This window comes from Crocodylus porosus, unplaced genomic scaffold, assembly GCF_001723895.1.
Source record: "Crocodylus porosus isolate Cpor-Errol unplaced genomic scaffold, CroPor_comp1, whole genome shotgun sequence".
In the NCBI taxonomy this organism is placed as follows: domain Eukaryota; kingdom Metazoa; phylum Chordata; order Crocodylia; family Crocodylidae; genus Crocodylus; species Crocodylus porosus.
In genome coordinates this window covers 51,496,132-51,518,026 of record NW_017728950.1, presented here as the reverse complement: position 1 = coordinate 51,518,026, position 21,895 = coordinate 51,496,132, and the positions used below count along the sequence as shown (strand labels likewise).

Sequence of the window (21,895 nt, the reverse complement as noted above, 5' to 3'; positions counted from 1 at the left end):
GGACTATATGACCTCCTGAGATCACTTCCAACCCTAACTTTCTATGATTCTATGATCTAGCCAAACCTGACCAGCACCATAGTTCAATATTCCAGCCCTATGCCTCTCCCTGCAACTGTGGGTTAGGGGTAGAAATAAATAAAAGTGTAGGTGTTATCACTGCTGAATTCAAGCAACAGGATATTTACATTCCTTGAGTAAAGAACATGTAGGTCAATTATTGCATCAGGTTATTTGTGTTTAAACAGTAAATGAATACAGAAATACAGTCACAAACTTTTCTGAACTTATTAGAACAAATAATAAATCAAATACTTTTTTTTTGGAGGAAGGCGTGGGGCAGGTGGAGGGGAGGGATATGAAACATGAAACTGGACCCAGGCCTGACTTTTGCAAGTGGTCTGTATTGTTACAGCAAGCTCAACCTCACCATTCTGCTGCAACTTTGTAGTGATTAAATTCTGGATCCAATCTGAAATTGCCCCTAATGAGAACGATTTTTTTCCATGTCTGTGTTGCAATACTTAGCATTGTTCTTGTCTGCTCACTTGCATAGTCTACTTGATGTGAGTGTAGTAGACCATGACAGGGCCATAAAAATAAACTTTGGTGATAATAACATCGTTTCCCTACATTTATATCTTCACAATACGGCAAATAAATATAATTTACAAACATTGTGTGCACCAGAAAGGCCATATGAGCACTGGAATGTCAGTTTGGTTTACAGCTTTCTTGAACACACATAATTGTGCCGTCTGCCTTTTCTGCAATCTGCTGCTTGCCATTTCCCTTGCCTCTGTACCAAAACACAATTCTTTCCCTTCCTTGAAAGACGAGAAGAGACTGTTCTCCAGTTTGTGTAAGTAACTGGTTCTCCTCCATTCCACTCCCAATGGCCAGGATTTTCTCGGTCATTCAAGCCTAATATAATTAAAAAAAGGTCAAGTCAGTCAACCAGTGCAAAAGGAAGCATGTTTTTATAATCTGCTATTGATTAATACACACATGTTTGCACTGAGGGAAAACACCACATCTAGAAAACTACTGAGAAAGCACAAGTATGAACATTTGCCTGGCAACCAACGCCATCTTGGAAAGAGTGTAACACTTTTCCTTCATTGCCTGTCTAACCACAGTATTCTTTCCATACCTACTGTATGTCTGTAACCCATATTTTTCTTGTAATCCAATAAAATGGTCATAAAGGAAAGTCAAACCAATGTGCAGTGATAAGCAGGCCCATAAAGCAGGAAAAGGGATATCAGAACTTTAGACCAAACCACAAAAAGGCTCACAGGTGACTTCCAACAAATCTACAAGGAACGAATAAAATTCAAATGCATAAAACTTGTCATAATCTCGAAGAATAACTGATGGGCATAGCATTTTTATTACACACTAAATAGGCTGTCACATGAAACACAAATTCAACTTTGACAATGTAAGTGAGATGAAATAACTAGATTTTAACTGGGGGAACTCCCAGCAGTTGTCAAGAACCTGAAAAAATATAAGGCAGCAGGCCAGGATGAACCCTCTTCAAAGCAAGAGACTAAGAAAACTTGAATATGTGCTATGATTCTTTTAGATGAAGTGGGATGCAGAATCTGCCTCAGAAACGAGGAAACATGAATCATCATAACACTAGCTAAGAAAAGGGATCTAGGCAACTATAACAATTGGCTAAGTGTCATGGCATCATCAGTCATAGGGATACTCTTTTGTATAATTACTCTGAAGAGAATCTGCAATGTCAAAGGTAACTGATTGTGGGGTGCGGGGGACCAAAACGAACAGGCTGGTTTTTACTGCATTCATTCTTGCATTGATTATATTTTTGCACTATGCAGTGTTGCTGAATGAAGTAACAAATAGCAGCTATTTGTCTTAAAGACTTTCACAATATAGACGGTCTCCATGGCAGATATTAGAAATCTATGGATTTCCTTGTAAAATTATCTGGATCTTCCAAAAACTATCAAGATGCCAAATGTATTAATGACACTTAACCAATAATTAACCAACTGGTTTTTAATTTTGACAAGGGTCCTATATAATAATAATTAACCAACTGGTTTTTAATTTTGACATGCATCTGCTGTCTGGCACCCAAGTTCCACCTTGTAGTCAGGGACACCTTGGAGGGGGACAGGGTTGCCTGTTCAAGCACCATCACAACCAGCTAGCTCATTTCAAAATGCAGGAAGGTGGCAGGCTACTTCCACTGCAGCATCAAAGTAGGCAAGATGCTGCAGGACAAACAGGCTAGCTGAGAGTCCCACAGCAAAAAATCATGCAGAATGTGGAGATTCAGTGGAACTCCACATACATGTTGCTTGAAAGGCTGATCAAGCAACAGAAGGCCATCCATAAGATGGCCTTGCTCAAGGAGATTGGGATCAGCGGCCCCCTTAACAAAGCTGAGTAGGATACTTTCTCCCAGATCTTGTGGGCCTCAAGCCATTCAAGAGCCTCAGTGCTGCTGACACCCTCCTTAGCCAGCTGATTTCCATAGTGAAGGAGCTTCAGAACCCAATGGAGAAGTTCCAGGGGATCAGTGTTCCTGGCCGGGGCAAGCCACTGTCACCAGAGGTGCAGGTACTGGTGAAGTGGCTGAAGGAGGGCATCAAGAAACGGCTGAATCCATTGCAGCCTAGTATAGTCCATATGCTGGTGGGCATGTGCAACCCAAAGGTGAAGGGGAGCATCTGTGTCAGCAAAACCCTGGATCACTGGATAGAGGTGCTGGTGAACAGAGTCAGGGAGGCAGAAGGGCACAGCTGGGGAGACATGGAAGAAGGGGATCCACTTTCCCATGCCAGTAGTCAATCCACCAGCCAGTCTCCTCCACCACAGGTGCTGCCAATGTGGGCCAAGGGCATGGCTTCTATGTTGGGGTCCAGAGACACCAGACCCCAGCATTAGGCAGGTAGTGTCTTGTTGGCTACCTCTCTCACTGAGGATGTCTAGCCACTGCTCTGCAACTCATTGGCCTATTGGGCAAGCCACAGCCACATGTGGCAGGATCTGGCCACGGTTGTCCGGGAACACCTGTCCTGTCCACCAACAAGTGTTCCAAGTGAAAGGGTGTTCAGCATTGCTGGGGATGTTGTGACATCCCACGACACCTCCTTGGATCCTGGTTTGGTGGAGCAGCTAGTGTTCCTGAAGCTGAACCTCCTGCTGCTGGGGCTCCCCAAGCTCCATGTGCAGCCAGAGTGACTGCCACCCTCCTCACTCCATCCACACCTATTTCCTTTTTATATTTTGTTTGGTTTCACAACCATTTAATGGCCTGCTCTCAGAGCTGGAGGCAGCACTCACTTTATCACCAGCCATCAGGGGAAGAACATCTCCCTTGCTGAGCTCCCATGCCAGGACTAACTTGGAGGTATGGGCAGGGGCTATGTGGAAGGAGGAGCCCCAGGTCCTGGGCATGACCTGAAACTGAACCGTACCAGGGTTGGGAGGCCTGGTGGGAATGCTGGTGGCATGGCAGCCCCCAGGAAATGCCAGGACCACAAGCCTCCCTGGTGAACAGTGGGTAGGAGATGCCTTACAACCTCCAGCCACCACATGCACACACAGTCCTGGGTAGCGAAAGCTCAGACCTGTAAGATCTTTGGGAGTCTTGAGGCTTGCTGGTTGCAGTGGAGTTGTGAGGCTCCAGGTGAACTTAGCTGCCTGGGATGCCATCTGCGAGGCATGGGCCGCAGCATAGAGGAGTTATGGAGCTGCAGAACTGATGTCACCCCTAGACATGAGGGGCCAAAATGAGCAGCCTCCTGCCTGGGTAACATCTGAATTGGTTTTCCATCAAGGCGTGGCAATAAAAGCAGGGCAGGCGGTTGGCCCAGGAACAGGTGGGTGGGCCAAGATCTAACCAGCACTGGGAAGTCCCCAGCTACCATCCCTGCTGCATTCATTCCTCTCTGCCTTAACACATACAAGGCAACCAAGGTTCTTTGGGTCAATCTTATATCTTTTAGTAGATCAACTTGAATATTTGGATAAATATATCTTAGCAAGCTTTCAGGCTTAAAAACCTTTGTTTTCACTTCATCAACCTCGTAGATACAGAAACTCATGAAATCAGTATAGACATTGGATTTCCCTGCTGAGCCACGCTAGGACACACTATAACCTGCCTGACATTTGACTCCCTAGGTACCTGTTCACTTTTACCTTCTACATCCCCTTTCCTCCTCCCTCCAAGCCTGTCTCTCACTCCCCGATGCCTCAATTTACATTTTCACTGACTGGGCTTCTTGCCTGCATCCCATCCTCTGGCCTCTTTACTATTTCTTCCATCCAGGAAGAGCAAACACACCAACTGCAGATGCTTTCTCAGCCTGACAAAGGGTTTTTAAACCCGAAAACTTGCTAAAATACATTTGTCCAACTACTCAGTTGGTCTAATAAAAGATATCAGTTTGACCCAAAGAACCTTGTCTGCCTATATCCTTAGACCAACACGGCTACAACCTACAGATATCCCTTAACACACACAAGTGACACAAGTTTTGATTTGAACAGTTTGCGGTGCAGTTTCCCAGAAACCCCTGCACCTATCTCCTTGAAACCTGGCAGACTTCATGCCCTCATAAGGGGCTACTACTCCTGCTGTTTTCATCTGAATCAGCAAGAAAATGACAAAGGTATAAGTATTTTAGTGATTCCCCATTATAGTCTACAGCTGGATCTCCTAATCAGTGTCAAAATTCAGAAATAGATTTGGCCGAATTGAATTGGGACAGTGATCTGAAACAGCGAATCAAGTCACTGCCCCTCTGAAATGGCTGAATCCAAATCTGAATCAAAACAGAGCCGTTTCACATGGCCCTAATATGTATAGGTGCCCATATGACCTCAGATGATCCCACAATCTAGGAGGAGTAGCCTTAATTGTTTTGAGGCTTTTACTTACCTAAGCAACTCCTTTCATAACTCTAGTGACCACACCTCTGCTATAACGACTCAGATAGATAAGATATGCACTCATTTACAGAAGCTCACTCTTATAGGGAGGTCTAGCACCATCGGAGTCAGAATGAAATTACTACTCTTCAGTAACAATATACAAACATTTATTTGTAGTAGCTTCATAAGGGAAGAAGAACTGATATGCAGCAGCTGCTAGACTGTAACTGTGATTTTTGTGTGAGTCTGTAGCATTACAGGTGTAGCAAAAACACTTCCACTTTAACCCTGCTTCATCCAGGGGATAATTTAGGGAGATTTATCCCTTCTGAAGCCTCCACAAGTGTACATTTGTACACTAACTATACCTCTGCATGTGCTAGAGGCATGGAAGAGCAACAAGTCTATCCAGTGAAAATTAAATAGATTTCAGTGAGGATGTCTGTGCCTCTGGATATCCAGAGTAAAATGGTCAGAAAAAAATTAAGAATAGTGAGATCTGAGAGCAGATACTAAGACTACAGGTAAGAGGTTGGAGTTATCTTGACCATATTTTCAGACTCCCTGGCAAGCCCTGTTTTGGTAACCCCAAAGCAAAAAAGAGGCTGACCCAGAGAGACCCTTCATAGCACCAAAACAAATGAAATATCAACAGTAAAAATCAACAACTTGAGTAAATCTTAAAAGGCTGGGCCCTGAGTTGTGACAGTTGACCTCTGTGTTCAGTAAAAATTGTACTGGATTGGTTGGATGGATTGATTAAAATAGGTTGTACCACTGAGATCCATGGAATAACATGAACATATAACTGAGATCTGCAATGGTGAACCAGGACCTATATTTACAAAGATTAAGATTCTAGCTCTGTAATAGCTGTCAAGATTGATTTAGTACTACTAATAAACATAATTGAAGAGGGTGATCATCTCTGCGTGGGTGAAGTATCTGACAATCACAGCCCACTAGTTGAAAACAGTGAATATATGTGTTGCATCAAGTACATAGATAGGCAAAGTTAGAAAAAGTTTATAAGTGGGGAATATAAATAATTATTGCCATGAAACATTAATTCCCTGGAGGATAAACTAAAAATACTAAGTATATTTGGTTTAGAAAAGACAAAAAATGATACAGAGAGGCCATTTGTGTTTTCTATACTTTGTAAAATAAAAGGTCTATGCTATGAAAAAGAAAGGCAGCCAATTTGATACAAAGAAGTACTTTTTAATTGAATGTGTAATTAACTTTTAGAACTCCCTGATGCAGGGTACTATTGATGAATTCACTTTGTAGCATTCAAGGCAGGGTTAGAGAAATGAAAGCATGCCATAGTGCTTTGACTATGATGCACTTAATTTAAGAAATATCCAGATTTTGTGACCCTCAATTTAAGAAAAAACAAAGCATCAAATAAAGACATATCTATGGTGCATATAAGAGCTTTCCACTTCTTTTTTTACCTCAAATTTAACATGCAGGCCATTAATAGAAGAAATATTTTGTTTTCAAGTGTGCCATGTTTGAAAGAATACACTAAAAGCACCATCTACAGTTACAATAGCTAAAATTTAAATTAGAATGTTTCAGGGCATAAATGGTTCAGCAGTAGGGGCCAAGGAGAAATTCCACTCTATGATATAGACTTCTTGAATTAGACATATCTCTTACGACTTTCTTTTTATATGTGGGAAGTATTCAATAAAAGCACCTGCAGGACACAGAGCAATAAACCAGATGAACAGCTGGTCTAATCTTGTAAGGCAATTCCCCTGTTCTGGAGTAAGTGCAACGGAAAGATACTTATCTAGTAATGGTAACACTCATTGTTGATCATGTATACTTGCCTATCCAAAAAGGCTTCCTTCCACTGAAGTTCCACAACCACTGCATGTGTTGTTTAGTGACCACACTTGCTAGATTCCCAAAGTACCTAGATGCAACAAAAGAGAGTAACAGAATCAGTTATACTGTGTGGGGCACTTTTCCCACTGACTTTCCTGTACTAAGGATCTATTTTAACATTAAAAAAAAATTAAAATCTCATATTAAAAACTGACATTTGGATGAAAGAATGCCTTTGACAAAGGCATATTTTTAAAAGTTTCATCCACCTGGACAGAAGAACGTGGAGGAAGAGCTTGTTGTTTCTAATGCAAAAAAAATTAACTCAACTGTGCAAATTACCAGGAAGTCTACGGGCCAACAAGTGGTAAATCATTGCTCGACCTTGTACTGGCAACCGGGGATGACCTCATTGGCAACCTAACAATCGAAGGGAAGCTGGGTGACAGTGTTCATGAACTGATCACCTTCACTATCTGCCATAAAGCTGGCAAGTCAGTCAGTTGTATAGAAGTCCTCGACTTCAGGAAAGCTGACTTTGACAAGCTAAGAAGGCTTGTCAGAGAGGCCCTAAAAGGCCACAACCCAATGGAGAGGGGAGTTCAGGATGCGTGGATGCTCCTCAAGGGAGCAATCCTGGATGCACAAGCAAAGTCCATCCCATCTCGGAGGAAAGGCAGCAAAAGGGCACAGCAGCCCCCTTGGCTCTCCAGGGAACTGGCAGACCTCCTGCGTCTTAAAAGGAAGACCTATAAAGGATGGAGTGCTGGAACTGCCACCAAGGAAGAATACTCTGCTTTAGTCCGGACTTGCAGAGAGCAAATCAGGAAAGCCAAAGCTGCGATGGAACTCCAGCTAGCTACAAATATCAAGGAAAATAAAAAGTCCTTTTTTAGATATGTGGGGAGCCAAAGGAAAAGCAAGGGCAACACTGGACCCCTGCTAAACCAGATAGGGCAACTGACAACTGACGCCCAGGAAAAAGCAGACTTGCTAAATGGGTACTTTGCGTCAGTTTTCCATCAGCCCCATGGGACGGCCCTGCCCAATATGGGTCAGGGAGGCTCAGGCGAGGGAGATTCCTTGCCCTTCATCGAAGCTGACCTCGTGAAGGAACACCTCGACAGGCTGGATACCTACAAGTCAGCTGGCCCTGATAGGTTACACCCAAGGGTACTCAGGGAGCTGGCAAGCATCATAGCTCAGCCCCTGGCATGGATCTTTGAGAGTTCTTGGCACTCTGGTGAAGTGCCCGATGATTGGAAGAGGGCCAGTGCCGTGCCTGTCTTCAAGAAAGGGAGGAAAGTAGATCTGGCAAACTACAGGCCCATCAGCCTGACCTTCATCCTGGGGAAAGTCTTGAACAAGATTATCAAAGAGGCCATCCTTAACAGACTAGCTGAAGGCAATATCCTGAGGGATATCCAGCATGGGTTTGTTGTGGGTAGGTCTTGCTTGACCAATCTCATTTCCTTTTATGACCAAGTGACTTATCATCTGGACAAGGGGGAAGAGATCCACATCGAATACCTTGACTTTAAAAAAGCTTTCGATCTGGTATCCCATGATCACCTCTTGGCTAAACTGGCTAACTGTGGCCTTGACGTCGCCACGATCCTCTGGCTGGGGAACTGGCTCTGCGGTAGAACTCAGAGGGTGGTGGTCGACAGGAGCCAATCATCTTGGTGCACTGTGACCAGTGGGGTCCCACAAGGCTCTGTCCTAGGGCCTATACTGTTTAACATCTACATCAATGATGTGGACATTGGTGTCAGAAGTGGACTGGCCAAGTTCGCCAACGACACCAAACTCTGGGGTAAAGCACCCACACCAGAGGATAGGAGGGTGATCCAGGTGGATCTGGACAGACTCAAGAAATGAGCGGATGAGAACCTGATGGTGTTCAACACCAAAAAATGCAAGGTTCTCCACCTTGGGAGGAAAAATCTGTACCATGCATATAGGCTCAGCAGTGCTAGGCTGGTTAGCACTACAGATGAAAGGGACTTGGGGGTCACGGTTGACCACAAGATGAACATGAGCCTTCAGTGTGATGCTGCGGCCAGTAAGCGAGCAAAATGCTGGCTTGCATCCATAGATGCTTCTCGAGCAGATCCCAGGACGTTATTCTCCCCTTGTACTCGGCCTTGGTGAGGCCGCAGCTGGAGTACTGCATCCAGTTTTGGACTCCGCAATTCAAAACGGATGTGGAGAAGCTTGAGAGGGTGCAGAGGAGAGCCATGTGCATATCAGAGGTCAGGAAAACAGACCTTATGATAAGAGGCCAAGAGCAATGGGGCTATTCAGCCTAGAAAAAGCGCAGGCTCAGGGGTGATCACCAATAAGCCACCAATAAGCTTATCAGTGGTGCTCATCAGGATCTAGGGGAATGACTGTTCACCAGAGCCCCCCAAGGGATGACAAGATTGAACAGTCACAAACTCCACTGTGACTGGTTCAGGCTGGACATAAGAAAGACATTCTTCACTGTCTGAGCCCCCCAAGGTTTGGAACAGACTGCCACATGAGGCGGTTCAAGAGCCCACTTTGAATGCCTTCAAAACACATTTGGATGCTTATCTTGCTGGGTTCCTATGATCCCTGCTGACTTCCTGCCCCTGGGGCGGGGACTGGACTCCATGATCCTCCAGGGTCCCTTCCAGCCCAAATGTCTATGTCTATGAAATCCACCTGCCGGAAATATGTATCTTATGTTCACATGAAATATTTTTACTAGAAATGTTGTTGCCTTAACAATTCCTAAAAGCTGGCCTAAAAATACTGGGAAATCTATTAACATGTCGTTTTTAGTAGTTGGGTTTGTTTTACAAGAAAATAATGACAGTCTTTTGTAACAGTAACCTATGTTCAATCAACCCTCAACAAATACATTGAGGGGTCTGGTCATGTTTTGTTTCCATTTTGTAGTGCAACAAAACCTCTCTCTATTAACAGTGTCCCAAAAGAACTGCTATTTTGGATAAAAGAGTCACTATCTCATCTGCACTTCAAAATAAAATTCTGCACTTCAAAATGAAATTATGTATACCTGGATTACAATGCAGTAGTCTATAAACCAATTGCTGATAATAGCTGAAGCTATTCAGTAAGTGAGGTTTATATGTTTCCATTAAATTCTTAGTAAACCTTTACAAAATTTCTTTATACAGAGTGCCTTCCACTTAGTTCAGTCACTGATTGGTCTGAGCCTCTGGTTCAGCACCATCAGAATCTTGGACATTTAATTCAAGTAATTTCATTTATTTAAAAGTCATTTGATTTAATAGCACCACAACTCCTAGCCTGTGTTTTGATGGGTTTATGAAAATTCAGCTGGCACTAGGACAGTTATATTACTTAGTGTTCTACTACCTGAGACATATACCCAGGTGGTTAGAGTTATTTCAATCCAAGTAATAGAAACAATCTTGAAAACAATGAAAAATCACCCATAATGGCTAAAATCATATGTAATGTCAAGAAGGATTCTTTATAAATACTGACTAAAAACCATGCATATGAGAAAAAGACAATCCCTTCTAATCATTACACCTAGTCAGGGTTCTAGACATAAGGCAAGAAAATGAGAAGTTTTCTGAATGTACCATTTTGCTAATAGCATTAACCGATACCCCCAGGCAGGGCTCCAGGCAAGCAGGAAATGATGAGATAATAGTATTTATGGAGCTAACTAAATCAAACCGGTCCCTAATTAAAAAGACTCTACAGGAGAGAGCATAATGCCTTATTTAAAAAAAACACACAGAGCACTGACTCTGGTGCCAAATATATTGCCATTTGCAATTATTTTACTGTAGTTTAAAATCTATACTATTGGCTAAAAAGCTTTCATCACCTCCAAGCAATTGCCCTAATTAAGGAAATGTTTCAGCTAAATGCTGCCTTCAAAGACTATTTAGTGCAAGAGGCAAGGAATCCAGTGTAATGATTTGCAGAATTTAAATCTATAGAGACTTCAGTACATTGAGGAGTTTTATGCCACTGATAAACTAAACCTGCCCTACAGGCCATTTATAGATTTTATAGACATTAGGGGCTGGAAGGAACCTCCTGAGTTCATTGAGTCCAGCCCCACTGCCATAGGCAGGAAGTCTGCTGGGGTCAATTGATCCCAGCAAGCTAAACATCCAGATACCTTTTGAATGAATCCAGAGCAGGTTCTTGCACCACTTCTGGGGGAAGTCTGTTCCAGACCCTGAACACTCAAGACTGTAAAGACATTTTTCCTTATGTCCAGTCTAACTTGGCCTTCCAGGAGTTTGTGGCCTTTAGAACTTGGGGAGCCCTGGTGAACAACTGTTCTCCCAGATCCTGATGCACCACCCTTCTATACTTATAGGCTGCCACCAAGTCACCCATGAGGCTTCTTTTCTCTAGGCTGAAGAGTCCCATGTCCCTCAACCTCTCCTCATAAGGAAAGTATGAATGATATAATTATTATAAAGTTATATTATAAAGTTCAAGAGAGAGACAGAAGCTCTTCCTGACTTTGGCAGCAATAGGGTTTAGCAGGTCCTTGGGGGCACTTCCAGGGAAAAATGTTGCCAACCCTACACTTTCAGAAGCCATGATTTGGCTCCCAAAAATCATGAGGGTTGCCTCAAAAATCATGAAGCACTTTTAGGCATTTGGAATGCTTTTTATGAGTTTCCTGGTTTTTAAGCTCCATACTTTGGGTAGGCTCCTTCCAGTGTGCAAGTTGGCTTGTTCAGAGTTAGAAAGGGTATCCCAGCCCTGGATAGCAATGAATACTGTATATACAAGCACAGACTCAGCAGAACCCCAGAACTACAGAATTGCCAACTCTAGGTTTTCAAAACTTGTGAATTCATCTGTAGGAGTCATGTGCACAGCCTTTAGGCATCTTTGCAACCATCTACTGCAATTCTAATCTATTGTATAAAATTGCCATAAAGCCACTAGGATTTATAGGTTCCTTATGTGCCTCTATTTTGGCCTCTTCAGATGCAAAATGCAGAAACAGCTTTGAGAGAACAGGCTGGGAGCCTTGAGCCAGAAGCCACTGAGGCATAGAAACGTACTACATTGGTCATAATCCTTTTTTCTGGCTCCTTGATTCGTTTTCTCTTGGTTGTTCAGTGGGGCATGAATGATGCATACCCCTACGCATAAGGCAGATAGGACAGTATCTGCTTAAGCCCTTTTGGAGCTAATCAACAGGTCAGCTGGTAATGTCCCTGCATTACTTCCATTGGAAAAAGCTGTTTAAGAAAAGCTTGAACTAATGAGCGAGGCTTTGTTTTGTGATGGGGTGCTAAATGCTAATAATGGAGCTGATAAATGCTCTATTATCAAGGGCAGGGTGGGGGTGGCTCCCTAATGAAAGCATCGTCAGAGCCTGGTCACACCCTTCTCAGCTCAGCATTGTACAAGGGAAGGAAGAGCTGCTTTAGAGCCCCCCTGGCTTCTAACCTGAGCTACTGCAGGTATGTGCCTGCATTTTCTCAGTCCAGAGGGAATGTAGATGGTTACAAAGTGATTTAGCCTAGCCAGGTTAAACTAACCTGCAAAGATTGAATCAACTCAGGCTTTCTGACTGCCTGTCCCTAGCCTAAAAGTAAACTGAATCCTTTATGATGCAGCCACATAGAAAAGAGCTATGCAGTTTCTTGGGTGGATTAGGATAGGCAAAGGTTGTTTATTGTGAGAACAGGAAAGCTATGCATCTGTGCAGGATGACTTAAGACTGGTCTCTGGTGCGTCCATTGAGAGAACAGGAGAGTTGCATATCTCCCTCAGGGATGTACTGCATCCCTAAGGCAAGACACATAATTTTCATGCTACCCATGGGAAAGATTTTGAGTTGCAGTAGGTTTTGGGTCAAAGGGTGTTTATACATGTGCTATGGGAGCCAGGGGATGGGGGCGAGCACTTTAAAAATCGGCTTCACCAGCCACTCTAATTCAAGCGCCTCAAACGTGTAGAGTATCAGTGTCCCCTCACTGAAAAATGGTGGCGGGGTGCCTTAACTAAAGCTTGTTCGAAGCGCCCTTGCTGCCATTTTTAAGCTCAGAGACACTAATACATGAGATGCTGGAGTCTGCTGGAGTGTGGTAGTTACCACATTCCAGCAGACTCGATTAAGTGAGTTTCCTCTGATGTGCTGTAATTACAGTGTATTGTAGCAGCCTCACTACATGTGTATAGGTGTTCTAAGAATTTAAACACTCCAAATGGTTGTAGGATTGGAAATCCTGAATAACATAGTATAGACATCCAATTCAAATATTTTGACATTAGCCCTTCCTGGGCTTTTATTTTTATATTGGTTCTTAAACTGGGCCAGATCTCTGTACCCATAGTATTTCCCCTGGATAATACAGCCTTACTGGAATGAAGTCTATCTCAGAATGAATGGAGAGCAGGTAGCAGTTCAGTGCAGGAGGAACACCTAATCACAAAACAAAATGATTAACTTGAAAGTCTCTTACTGTTCCCGGCAAGCCCGAGCAGCGGTATTCCAGGTGACCTTGTGCTCAGCTATTAGGAAATAGCAGCTACCATCATGATGGCTCCATCCAGAGGGGCATTTTTTCAGGTTAACCATCTGAAATAAAAATCATTTGTTCTTAGAACATCTTGTTTATTAGTATGAATTATTTCAAAGTGCTCCTCCAGGCCACTCTAGAATGAAAAATAACATAACTATGAATTTATTCTAACAAAACTTCACAATGATTTAAAATACAATATTTCCAACTAGAACAGATTGACAGAATACAGCATTTTGCCTAGTGGGATTGGAGGCTTGTACAAGACCAAAGCAGCAACATTGAAATATTTGTTGTAATGTGACTACTTTCCTATTGCCAAACACTCCTGAATAGGGGAGTAGGAAAAATACATGTTAGTGTTGACCTCTGGGAACCAGGCCAAGCACTGCTAATGCTATGGCCACACCGAAAGTAAAGTGGGCACATCTACATGTGATGCTACATCGCCGTAGCAACGCACTATGGTGACGTAGCATCCACAGGCATCTACATGTGACCAGCAGCTATGTCACAGTAGTGATGCACTCCCCCAGTATAGCATGTTGTCACAGTGAAGTAGCTGCTAAAAATAACTGTGCACTGCTTTTTGAATGTCTGTCCGTAGCCCAATAGAAACTCAAGTCAACAAACAATATTACATCAGGGGTTTTTACATGCTTAAATTCCTTTCAGTCAAAAAACTGTTCCAAAGAGATGTCCCCTTTCTCTCATTCAAAATGTAAACTGAATGCAGCAACTCAACAGGAAATATCTACTACAGTAAGCTAAAAGCCCTTGTAACAAGGGGATATGTAATTTAAGAGATGGGAGACTGATGAGGTTTTTCAGATCTCTCTCAAACATCACAAACATTTAAGAGAGAATGGCATCCTTTGGGTATGATTTTTAATTCATTCTGAAGAATTTAATTGTGAACTATGTCTTTGCTTGAGAATTATATAGATTGGTTATAAAAACGGCTATGTCCCCTTAGGGTTTTCCATCAATGGAAACTTTAAGTGAAATGATCACACAGTCTGACAGATGGTTACCTTGCTTTTTGAATCCCATAACTTCCATGAAATGCCATCACACTGAAATAATTTTTGGACTCTTTCTTCATAATGTAAGAGCCCCTTTAAATCTGATGTGCAGCCCTTTGGAAAGGAGAGACCCAGATCCTGAAAAGGGAACAGGATTTGCCCATTGAATTAAAAAGGTTACATAGAATAAATCAGTTGCTAATTCAACCATATGTGACATGCAAGCACTACAGAGGTTGAGTTTTTTCATTTATTCATCTGCTGGCTAAATTACTCTCAAGAATCAGAATTTTGGAATGGAAGAGTTAGGCTGAGGATCTCGGTGGTGTTAAATCATCTCAGAACACAGAATGACTGAAAACAGATGGTAAAAATGCTTAGGAAACAAGAGGGTTCCATACCTGATGGTTAGAATGTAATACAGATGTCAGCTCTGCCTTATCAGCTTGTGGGACTTCTGTCTTCCTGGAGGAGACCACATTGCTTTTCAGCTCCCCTTGGTTAATTACCAACACTTCAGCCTTTTTGTTTGCATTAACTGATGAAGTATCTTCTTCTACTCTGAGAGATACCAGCCCATGATACTTGATTTTAAAAAGTAACCAAAAAAAAACCAACAAGAAAAAGGTAGGATTACCATGTATTAATGACTCTAAAGTTATCTTCATAAAGATAGTTTATATTTCAGAATCATTTTCTATTTCAAATCAGAAGGAAATAGACCCAAAAGTAAAGGAAAAACATATACAGAATGAAAAAATTCTGAAAGTATCAACTACACTGAATCATTGTATATGTAGTTATGGTAAAATACAATAAGAAAACCATTGTGCAAATATGCAGGTGGACACAGCAAAATACGCTTACTTTAAAAACCACATCAGTTCCATTTCTAAACATGGATGATGGAGGAACCTGAAAAAGTCAGATAATAAAGTGATTGTGACACATCCGTGTAATACTAGAAACAAGTAGCTATCTGTAGCTTGCTTTTCATGCAAATCTTGTTGGAGTTTCTATTGGGCTAGGGACAGACATTCAAAACGCCTGAGCCTCAGTTGATTAAATCTTTGCAGGTTAGTTTAACCTGCAAAGCTTGAATCGATTTGAAGGTGGATTCCCTTTACATCCCAGAAATGCAGGCACATGCCTGCAATGGCTCAGGCTAGAAGCCAAGGGGCACTAGAGCAGCCCTCCCTTTCCCTTTCACTGTACTGAGCTGAGGGAGTGGGGTAGGGGGCATGGCCAGGCCCTGGCAGTACACTTTTATTAGCCCATCAGGGAATTGGTAACAATGTTTATCACCCCATAAAGAAAACAACAAAGGAATATTACCAGCTACCTGTTGGTTCCGCCTGTTGATTCTACCTGTTGACTCAGCACAGACCGTAGCCAGCATGTGGTCTGCTAGCTAATACACAGACACCTCTCTGCAAGGCAGAGGAGAGGGGGGAATTCTTGCTTAGCAAGGAGTGGCAAGGGGTGGGGTGGAGCACACCATAGTCTTTGCCAGAGCTGCAGCCAGGGAGCAGAGGGGAGAGGCCAACCCTACCCAGAGAGCATGCTGGGATGATGGGGGAGTCTGGTTTATTTTAAACCAGCAAGGGGCCTGGGACAGGCATTGCATAAACCCATAAGTCTAATAGTACATTCAACCAGGTTCATCTCAAACTGGTTTCAGCCATTTTCAAACTGTCTTATGCTCACTGAACATCTGTTCTGTTACAGGTTTAAACCAGTCTCTGATCACTTAAACTGGTTTATGTGTAACTTCTGTCCCTAGCCTTGGTGGATAATCTCGGTTAGCAAACCATGCAGAATTTATCTCTGTTTTTTTATTTTTTTCCTAGCAATAGAGACTGACAACACCTGAAAGTAGTTACATGTGATACATAAAATTGTTTTCATAGCCTATTTCCATAATCAGTTAACAATCATAGTTGTATCTTAATCAGACCAGGATACATGAAATCTGTTCCCTGAGGAACATCCATTTTTTTCAAATTTAAGAAAAGTCTTTTTTTTGGTGTGGCTTTTTTTAATAGACCTCTCTGCTGCTGTAAATGAGCTGGGTTCAATATATGTATATCAACTGCTGATGGGCCCTGATCACATTGTTGCCCGGTGCACATTTCCTTCATTCGCTCTATCACTTTTACATATGCACATATCTTCAGCATCAAGATCTTTATACAAAATAGCTCATGAGTGTGCTCCACTGATAATTCAAATATTTTCTGGCTGCACTTAGCTAAGATTGTTTTGAAATAAATACATGTAGCAATTCCCCATGTCTTATCACTACACAGTAGAGCTGCCTTACTATTTTGCCATTTCCAACTGCTCTTAGTCTAGTCCTTGACCGATTCACCAACTTGAATTCCGGTAGCATATTCCCCTTCTGCATCATCATCCCTTTGGAAGAGGACAGTGGGATCCTTTCCAAGTGAACAATGCCAGGGCTGGAGGGCAATAAGGAGCTGGAGGAAACTGGAAGCAATGTGTCTGTCCTCCATAAGTTGTTCTTGCTTTGGCCAGAGGAATGGAAAAAGCTGCACTGACCTGAAAACATACAAGATGGCAGATGGTCAGTTCCTTCTCCCCCCGCAATAAACAGATAACTGGTCACAATGACTTGGACACTGAAACAGCTCATCATTAAAAGTTGGATGATTTTTCTTTTTAAGTTGATGATTTGTTATTCATTAGTCCTCTTTTCTCTGGTTTGTTTAGTTAGAGGAAAACATGCTAGTACTGTCTGAGAGTAATACAATTTTAAGAACTTTATCACAAATACTAAACCCATCTTCCTGTAAATTAAATTCATTAGTAAGTACCTGTTGAACAATACTTCTTCTAGTATTATTAACACATATAATTAACCTATCCTTTATGCGCAAAACCAAGACCAATTTATCTCATCTACCAGTTTTACATTGGTATATTTGTTGACTTTAACTGGGTAACTCCTGTTTATATCCTGTGTTACTGAATAGGAAATCAGACCCTGAAGTTTTAAAAATGACTGTTTTGGGACAAAGCTAAATCCATTTTTACATTTTTATTTAAGTTATGTTCTGCTTAGCTGCCAGAGAAAATATACTATAGCCTTCAAAGGATTTATTTGTCTTGATGATAATTTTCCATTTTCCTCCTGTTGTTTCCACTGTGGCTAACCTGTGGTACACATGCCAGAAGTGGCATGGGTAGCCTCTGCATGCCATGTGGCAGACTGAAGACAGTATAAGCAGTACAGTAGCACATAGAGCAGGGAGCAGAAAGCAAAGCATTAGATCAGACAGATGAAGGGCATTGAAGAGACACTCAGAGAGAGTGCAGAGCTAGTCTGTGGCACACCTACCAAAATAGTTGGCCTCACTGCCATATTGGATCACTGAAAAATACTAGAGCATTGCAACAAAATGGTCAAAACCATCATAATGCCCATTATTGTTTGCTGGAATGTCCTGGAGCATGACTGCAAAACACCAAAGAATTTGTTTGAAAGGTTGTGTTTATTTGTTATATTTTTTCTGACATTTCTCTGAAAGAAGTGCAGTCATAATCACTAGAAAAAATGTTTTAAAGTTCCTTCAAAATTATTTGTTTGAAAACAATGAGAACTGAAATTGAACACTCTTGTTGTTAGCAACGGATTTTCTCTTTTTGTACTTGTTGCTTCCTTCATGCTGTGTTTCTTAAGAGGAAGAATATGGTTATGAGAAAGAATAAAGGGTCTATAACTGTCAAAACTTTTCTTTAAAAATAAATTAAGCATTTTGATTTGAAGGTGTTAGCAACATTTTTTGTTGAAAATAAGTAGCTGCTTAGTCAAGTTTGTTCCAGATTTTAAAGATGAAAATCAAAAGAGAATACCTCTTTTTGAGTCCAAAATTTTCACTACAGCTTTTGTCCTGGTGCCAAGAATTGCATTCACAGGGGAGTTCAGAACTACTTCAAAGACTTCATCGTCTTCCTCTAATCCGTCATAGGTAATTACTATATTCCACTTCTTGGTTGACATTCCTACCAGAAATAAACATTTTAATTACCTTTTAATTGCTATTTCAATCAATCTGGGTGTCAAAGAAATATATTAATTAACATGTCTACAGCTAGAATGGAATAGGTTGTGTATACTATTGTGCTCCTACCAACTGACTGGACTCCTGCTGTTCTCCCAAATAACATTAAGAGACCAAATTTGCTCCTGGACAATAATGATATGGTTCAAGTGCATGTAGAGTAACAAAAACCTGCCTTAGACTTGGGGAATGATGGATACAATACACAAACGCAGGGCTTCAGTTGCAATATTAAGGAGATATGGAAAGTATTCTTTTTATCCTAGAATCTTAATTTTATGGTTACAATTATTTAAAATATTTGTATAACCAATCAAAGAATACCTTGGCTTTAAATACTGCACTTTAGAAACCAAACTTGGTTCTTGACTCATTTGCTGATTTCAGTTGAGTTACTTCAGATTTATACCTCTGGAAATGAAAACAGATTCTTATACCAATACAAAGAGATATTCTGGTTCTTTGATGAAATAGCAATGAATAAGTGCGTCAAATGACTGTGTGTTTATACATAAAGAAAACACACACATGCACGTAAACACAACAGTGGTTTAAATGTGTACTGATGTGAGAGTATTATTTTCTATTAGCTAATTCCGTCCAGGAAAGTTGTATTCCAGTTAGTCAGAATCAGATATCAGAATAGGCTTTATTGTCATAGAAATAACTTAGGTCAAATGTATTTTTGCTTACAGAATTGCACCACAAAGTTGAGATGAATATTTGGTGGGAAAACAGTAAGTATTGCATGCAATATTTATTTTATTACACATGCATTGGACTCCAATTTGTTTTAGTCTCTATTTCTGAATTACCTTTCATTTGCATCTCGTCTGATGCTCTAGGCCCAGTGCAGTGCACATAGATATCCTTTTGACTTCAGGGGGTTTGGATTGTGTTTGCTGACACTGTTAACCTTCACTTTCAATTTATTAATTGTATGTGCTTCTTAATATGGTCTCTGGTTGTAGATGGAATTTATTTTAAAAAGCATCAAATTAGTTAATCAACCTTAAGCAAATATACCTCTATCCACAAATAGGGAGCTAGCTCAAAAATCTATCTCCCCTCAAACAAAAGCTTCAGAAAACAACTGCCTTCATGCTCTGGAGATCAATAGATATGGGGCTTTTGCTGAGTAAACACAGGCAAAGGACTTTCAAAGTATTTGGTAAGAGGTGGGGGATATACACCAACACAGAAAGCATGTGGTAGTGGACTGTTCCAGCCAAAACAATACAGAGTGCTTGTTGCAAAAATCATATGAGATATGCTGATTTGGTACCTTTCATACACAGCCTCCACCTATGAACCAACCAGAATCTGAAGCAGCCTCCTTCTCTGACAATAACCCCAGTGGTAGCAAAAAAGTGATGTAGCTGTGATGTCCATTGTAAGTGGCATATTTCAGTAACAATAAAAAAGAAGCTTTCCCTTAGAGTGAATCAGTGTATGCATCTTCGCACCAAGTTCAGAGCATCTGCTTGGATCAACGCTGAAAATGTTTTGCCTTCAGCTTCAATCTAAGTACTAAGTGTATCAGACCTTTCAATCTAAGTACTAAGTGTATCAAACAATTTTAGGGACATGGGGAGAGAGGTGGATTTATGATGAAGAAGGAACCATCCATCTAAGGTATTTTTATACCAACATCAATATCCTGGTACCACAGCTTTTCATTTAAAATAAAAAGACTAGCATAAAGGTCTTGGTTCTGCACTGTTACCCATAGAGTAGATTGTGTTCTTTTTCCTGCCAAAAGTCTGTCACAGAGGCGTGCTTTAATTTAATTTTTTATTTGCTCCCACTCTGTTGCTATTCCATCTGTATTCCTGTCTCTTAACACTCAATGCTCTCAGCAAACCGCTGGGGAGAAGCACCAGCTTCAGAGATGTTCTTTCAATTCAGGTGTTCTAGGAAGAACTAATTTCTCCACCAGTGTGTTTATTGCTTGATAACCATCATCCCTCCCAGATCTGTTTCTAAAACATGATAACCAAAAGTTATACTTGGGACATTGTGCTTCATCTTTATGCCAAAGCCATCTCAGTAAGAGACAATGACATTTAATTTTATTAGACATTTAACTGAACTAAATGCCACAGATTTCCCTATGTGATAGCTTGGCAAATCCTCAATAAATATATGTTCAAAGGCTGCAGTCCTACAGACTCTCTGTAGCCAAGCAAACAGTCAGCATTGCCTTTCTGTACAACAAAAGCTAACATCCTATCTGGGGCACCCTCTCATACAGATTCCACAAGTTTGGGTTGAAATTTGTTTATCACCTCACCCTTATCTTTTCTTTTTCAAATGCGGATAAGTGCTTAGGCTATTTTCCCCATAAAACAGGCACCATTTGTTTGAGGCTGGCACAGATGATATTTCTTATTTCCTCTATAGTCATGGTGATGTTTTGTAATTGAAATCTTACTCCTGGCACGCTGTGCAGAATCTCAGTTGGCATTTCAGGCAACAGCCAAACCACATTTTTTCAATTCAAGTCTTAGGTTGAGGCTCTGAAATGTGCTGAAAATCAGATATGCATGTGCAAAAGAGATAATGATGACAGTAAGTGTGTTCTCACACCTCAGTATCTACTTGCACATACAAAATATATCGGCATGGCAAACAAGGAAACTTTGTCCCTGGTTGGTCTATACACACCCATGTATACAGACAAGCATGGACTTGGAGTTTGATTTTAATGAAGATTGCAGTACGGAGAAATAAAAGTCAGATCTTCTTTATTCCAGAACTCTGGATTTTTACTGATTCTTTATCCAGGAATCCCCCTCAAACAACACCTTGTTCATATTTATATGAACTTGCTATTGTTTATTAGAGACCTTGACCAAAATCAGGGCTCCACTGTGTTACATGCTGTTCAAGATGCAATTTCTGCCTCAAGCAGCTCACAGTCTCATGTTCCAACCCTGTCAATACTTACACTCACACATAATTTTAAGCATGCAAAATTTTAATTAAACTCAGTAACCAAACTGGATGTGGCAGGAAAGAAGAAAGATTACTGCACTTCACAGATGTAGAACTGAGGCAGAGAGATTAAAAGTAAGATTCCTGCTATATCTCTTAGAAGCAGACCACTTAACTTACAACCCAGTGTAGGGTCAGGTGAAATAACTCTAAGCTACATCCTTCTAATCTTGTGCTGCTCCAGCTCCCTCTCCAAACTCCAGTATAACTGAAACTGAGGACTGTTCATTATAGCCACCTCCCAGGGCTGCTCTATGGCTCTGCCTAGGATGTACACACTATAGTTTATCTTGTGAGATAGAGTGTCTTCTCCAAGTATCTTCTGCAGTCTGTGTCAGAAGAATCCTCCCGTGAGGATTTAGGAGACTTCTTTACATTGCTCTGGCCATTTTACCTTGCATAAATGAGCCAGGACAAAGGCAAATGACAGAGATTTGGGTGGCACAGGAAATTTGTAGAAGAGGCAGGACAGAACCTAGGTAAGGAAGTA

The 21,895-nt window shown here is 41.3% G+C and overlaps 1 protein-coding gene across 1 annotated transcript in view; it reads right to left on the bottom strand.

Annotated features, from left to right (window-relative positions):
- Nucleotides 1–193: 193 nt before the first annotated feature.
- FREM1 (FRAS1 related extracellular matrix 1) overlaps nt 194–21,895 on the bottom strand; it is a 131,809-nt gene continuing 110,107 nt past the window's right edge. The window contains exons 30-37 of the mRNA XM_019554740.1: nt 18,200–18,349; nt 16,647–16,885; nt 15,191–15,238; nt 14,725–14,907; nt 14,333–14,461; nt 13,239–13,354; nt 6,768–6,853; nt 194–924 (exon numbers count right to left, since the gene is read on the bottom strand). Coding sequence (XP_019410285.1) covers nt 725–924; nt 6,768–6,853; nt 13,239–13,354; nt 14,333–14,461; nt 14,725–14,907; nt 15,191–15,238; nt 16,647–16,885; nt 18,200–18,349 — 1,151 coding nt within the window. The 3' untranslated portion in view covers nt 194–724. The remainder of the gene's footprint in view (nt 925–6,767; nt 6,854–13,238; nt 13,355–14,332; nt 14,462–14,724; nt 14,908–15,190; nt 15,239–16,646; nt 16,886–18,199; nt 18,350–21,895) is intronic.